Below are 5,001 nucleotides of genomic sequence, written 5' to 3' on the forward strand. Positions count from 1 at the left end.
TAATAACGATCCACGAAAAAACCTTTTTTACGAGGGTTATTTTCACTATTAAGTTCCACAAGTACTTTCGACCTCCACCGAGGTCTGCTTCAGGTGGTGACTGTCGACCCGACCGTTGTAACGATGTTGCTAACGATGTAAATAAATAAACATGCGCGTCGGGTTTCACCCCTCCGACCGCCATTGCTCGAACTCCTCGAATAAATACTTCCACCCCTGTGCAAGTGTTTCCCCGTCCTTGTAGTTGATGCAGTTGTCCCCCCTGCTAGCTTTGTGAATCTCCCAGGCCTCCAGGTGACGGATGTGATCCGCGCGGGACACGTGTCTGATAACTTTGGTGTTCCGGAAGTCCGCCCTTATTTCAGGGTCGGTGACATAGGTGGATAAGGCAGTGGTGTGTCTTTTATGCTTAATATCAGCTTGGTGTTCGCGTATTCGTTTCTGTGTTGATCGGATGGGGGAGCCGATGTAAACTAAGTCTCTATTGAACCTATCGTCCCGTATGGGAACGGAGTAAACACCTGGGGCCCTGGTGAGATCGATTGCGTCCTTCGCGTTGCGCAGCAAGTCGTAAAGCGTACCGGTTCTTAAGTACGCGATTTTGGTGCGGCTGTTGCTAGCGATCTCCTTATATAGGGGGTCTAAATGCCGGTTGAAGCGGACGACCGCTCGTCTCACGTTCCCATCCGGTTGAAGGTTGTCGTCCGGCGATGGTAGGGGGCTGTCCCTGCGGCAAGGGAGGCGGCGGGCGTATGCACGCGCTAAACCGCGGACCAAGGCTTTATTATAACCATGTTCCACGGCAATTTTTTCTATGCGTCAGATCTCCGACCATGCGTCACGCACATGTGTGTGGTGCGTGAAAGCCCGTTTGGTAAGGGCTCAGAAAGCTGGTGGTGAGACAATTGGAGGAGAAAGTGTTGCCCAAATTCTTACCAAACATCAGTCTATACCAAAGATATGTGGACGACATCTTTATACTGTGGAAAACCACTCCCAATCTGGATGATTTTTTGTCGTGTATGAACGACAATGCATATTGCCTCTCCCTCGGCTTAGAACAGGTTAGCAACTCGAGTGCTCATTTTCTTGATGTTAACATCCGTCTCAGGGGGGGCAAGATAGAAATGAGAGTCTACCATAAACCTGACCAACTCCCGCTGTTCATTCCCGTGTGCTCTTCTGACCCCTTTGTCTACAAAATGGCGGCTTTCCGAGCCCTTACCAAACGGGCTTTCACGCACCACACACATGTGCGCGACGCATGGTCGGAGATCCGACGCATAGAAAAAATTGCCGTGGAACATGGTTATAATAAAGCCTTGGTCCGCGGTTTAGCGCGTGCATACGCCCGCCGCCCCCCTTGCCGCAGGGACAGCCCCCTACCATCGCCGGACGACAACCGTCAACCGGATGGGAACGCGAGACGAGCGGTCGTCCGCTTCAACCGGCATTTAGACCCCCTATATAAGGAGATCGCTAGCAACAGCCGCACCAAAATCGCGTACTTAAGAACCGGCACGCTTTACGACTTGCTGCGCAACGCGAAGGACGCAATCGATCTCACCAGGGCCCCAGGTGTTTACTCCATTCCCATACGGGACGACAGGTTCAATAGAGACTTAGTTTACATCAGCTCCACCATCCGATCAACACAGAAACGAATACGCGAACACCAAGCTGATATTAAGCATAAAAGACACACCACTGCCTTATCCACCTATGTCACCGACCCTGAAATAAGGGCGGACTTCCGGAACACCAAAGTTATCAGACACGTGTTCCGCGCGGNCTTCTTGATCGATACGGGAGCAGAGAAATCCATACTAGACCTAGGTTCGATGAAGAGTATCTCTGAGGCTAAGGTCGTTAGAGCTACCCCGGAAAACGAGAATGTAGGGATAAGAGGTATAAATGGTAGCATCACTGAGTGTGATAGGACCATAAGAACTGAGGTGAGATATAAAGACCAGGCGTGCAGTGTGACAATCGCCTGTATGCAATTACCGGGGCACATTGAGTTCGATGGTATATTAGGTATGGATGTGATAAACAATCTTTATGAAATCTTCGACGGGGTGAGGAGATCGACAGAAAGTAGCTCGGCTAAGGTTATTCAGGGGAGGGGGCCATTCGACGAATGCCTCGCAATAAAACCCCATGAGATTCAAGGGTTGGACGGTATAAATTCTGAAGAAAAAAAACTTGTTTATGAGGTTTTTGAAAAGTACCCGGGATGCTTCGCTGACTCAGTCGAAGACTTAACGGGTATGATTGGTGAGTTACATAAACCGATCGTTGACCAAACTAAACCCATAAGTATACGCCAATACCGCATCCCAGAATGCCATTTATCCCGTTTGAGAGCATTAATAAAATCCTATCTAAAAGCCGGTATCATAGAAGAGAGTTCATCCGCATGGAACTCCCCAATCCATATCGTCGAAAAGGGCAACGGGGAAATTCGAATGACTTTAGATCTGAGACGTGTGAATGACCTAACTATCCCCCAAGAATTCCCAATCTCCCGTGTGGACGAAATAATGAGTAAATTTCACGGAAGTAGATACTTCTCAGTCTTAGATTTGAAATCGGGATACTTTCAGATAAGCCTAGATCCGTCGGTGAGACACGTGTATGCTTTCTCGACCCCCTGGGGAAAGTATCAGATGTGTCGCCTTCCCCAGGGAGCCAAAAACAGCGGCCGATTCTTTCAGGCGGTGATGTCTAGAGTTCTTGCCCGTTTCGTAGGTATAAGCTGCTACGTCTTTCAGGATGACGTGGTATTATTCTCGAAATCCTTGAGCGATCACATAACTCTATTGGACGAAGTCATAGGGATCTTATATACTAAGAATCTCAAACTGCATCCCAACAAGAGCCGCTTCATTGTCAGCGAAGTTAAATATCTGGGGCACATCATTAACCAAAAAGGGATATTACCAGATGGGGATAATGTAAGAGCGATACGCGAAATAAACCCCCCTAAGAATGTAAGAGAGGTGAGGAGTTTTTTGGGCATGATCGGATACTTTAGGAGCTTTATACCTAATTTTTCTGATCTCGCTATGCCGTTAACCACGTTGACCAAGAAGAACAAAAAATTCTCATGGGATGTCTCATGCCAAAATAGTTTCGATAAATTTAAAGATATATTATCAAACCCTCCTTTATTACGTCACCCTGACTTTGACGCCCCATTTCACCTATATACGGATGCATCGGATGAATGCATTGGTGCGGTGTTAGGGCAGAAAAAAAAGGAAGGTTTGTGCCCAGTGGGTTATTTCAGCCGAAAATTTAGCGCAACGGAACGGAATTATTCAACCGTTGAGAAAGAATGCTTGGCCATAGTGTCATCGTTGCGTCATTTTAAGCCCCTGGCCCTGGGTCACCCAATAGAAATCCACACTGACCACAAGCCTCTGATATTCATGGGAAACATGAATAACCATAATAAAAGATTGATGAGGTGGTCGACCGAACTGGCCGATTACGATATAAGGATAAATTATATAAAGGGAAGGCATAATGAAGTGGCTGACGCCTTGTCACGAATAGGCATGGAAAACGAAAAGGGGGACCGCGCAGTATGTAGTTACGCGGTTGATAACTATGAGATTTGGAAAAGGGTTGTTGCATCTCAATGGGGGGACGAGTTCCTTAAGCAGATGCGGAAAAACCGCGAGTTACAAAGACGCGAGCATAACGAATTAGTCGGGGGGATTCAACCCGAGTTTATGATGGAAAATGATATGATTGTGCACGTAAAGCCAGGAAGAATGGGGCTCGGGAACAAGGTACGTGTTTGCGTAGGTGAGGAAATGGTGGATCAAGTGATCTGGTCATTCCACAGCTCTCCTCTTTCTGGGCACCTGGGTGCGGAGAAGACTTGTAATCTGATTGATAGGTACTATTACATAAGAGATNTATTATTCTCATTCTGATTTTATCACCAGGGGACAGCCTTGTAGTGGCAACACGTGAGAATATTTCTGAAGTTTTTTAAAATGGGCAAGACAAGTAGACAAAAATTTAAAGACTGGATATTAGAAAAATCTCATCAGTATATGCAAAATATTCAGACCGAAGAAGAATCTGTACAGGAGGAAGATGATCCGAGTAAAGAAGTAAAAATCAAAAGAAAAGCAAATCCAGAAGATAAAGAAAGAAAACGATTAAAGAGGAAGAAGCTTAAAGAAGAAAAGTTAAATACACGAAAAGAAAATGAAGTCAACAAAGCATTGGCGAGTAAAAATGCATTAGATTATTTACACGAATGGGAACTTCGTCGTGATTCGTGGTCTTTTAAGAAAAAACGTCAAATTTGGCTTATCAGACATTTGTATGATAATCAGCAGGTTAGTTTGATACATCATTAATTGTTATGTATATGTTTATATATTAACAACTGATGATATACTGTTTTAATATTTAACAACTAATGTTATACTAACTTATTTGTAGTTACTGTGGTTATTAGCAAATTGAAATATAAATACACTATATGTATATATTACACATGCTATGAATACATGTTTTACATTGTATGTATATTTAAAGTACAACTTCTTAAGTATTGTCAAATGTTTTTTAAAACTTTTTTGATACATACAAACTACTAAAGATTTTCTTATGAGTGAATAATAATCTTAATGCTTTATGTTGTTTGTTTTAAAAAGTTGGTGAATGTTCAGGGTCGTAGACTGTCATGGCGGCTCTTCCTGTTTTAGCCTCGAAACCAGACCGCTTTGGAGATGACGTGTCACGTGACGACGCGAGCGAACGGCGGCGACTACTGCGCCGCGGCAGCGCTGGCGGCTCACCGCTGATTCCAGCAAACGAAAGGAAACAGTGGGGACGCACGTTCTAACCTAACCTAACCTATTCTAATAATATAATTGGTAATAATTATGATAATTTATCAGAATAGGTTAGGTTAGGTTAGAACGTGCGTCCCCACTGTTTCCTTTTCTTTTTGCGGAATCAGAGATGAGCCGC

General features: G+C 44.7%; 1 protein-coding gene across 2 annotated transcripts in view; it reads left to right on the forward strand.

The window, feature by feature from the left end:
- Nucleotides 1–3,962: 3,962 nt before the first annotated feature.
- Nucleotides 3,963–5,001, forward strand: part of LOC111627058 (uncharacterized protein C7orf50 homolog) — a 27,575-nt gene continuing 26,536 nt past the window's right edge. For both annotated transcript variants that reach the window (XM_023370607.1, XM_023370606.1), the window contains exon 1: nt 3,963–4,361. In XM_023370607.1, coding sequence (XP_023226375.1) covers nt 4,011–4,361 — 351 coding nt within the window. In that variant the 5' untranslated portion in view covers nt 3,963–4,010. The remainder of the gene's footprint in view (nt 4,362–5,001) is intronic.

This window comes from Centruroides sculpturatus, unplaced genomic scaffold (genome assembly GCF_000671375.1).
Source record: "Centruroides sculpturatus isolate CEXI.00-Female unplaced genomic scaffold, Cexi_2.0 scaffold417, whole genome shotgun sequence".
Classification (NCBI taxonomy): domain Eukaryota; kingdom Metazoa; phylum Arthropoda; class Arachnida; order Scorpiones; family Buthidae; genus Centruroides; species Centruroides sculpturatus.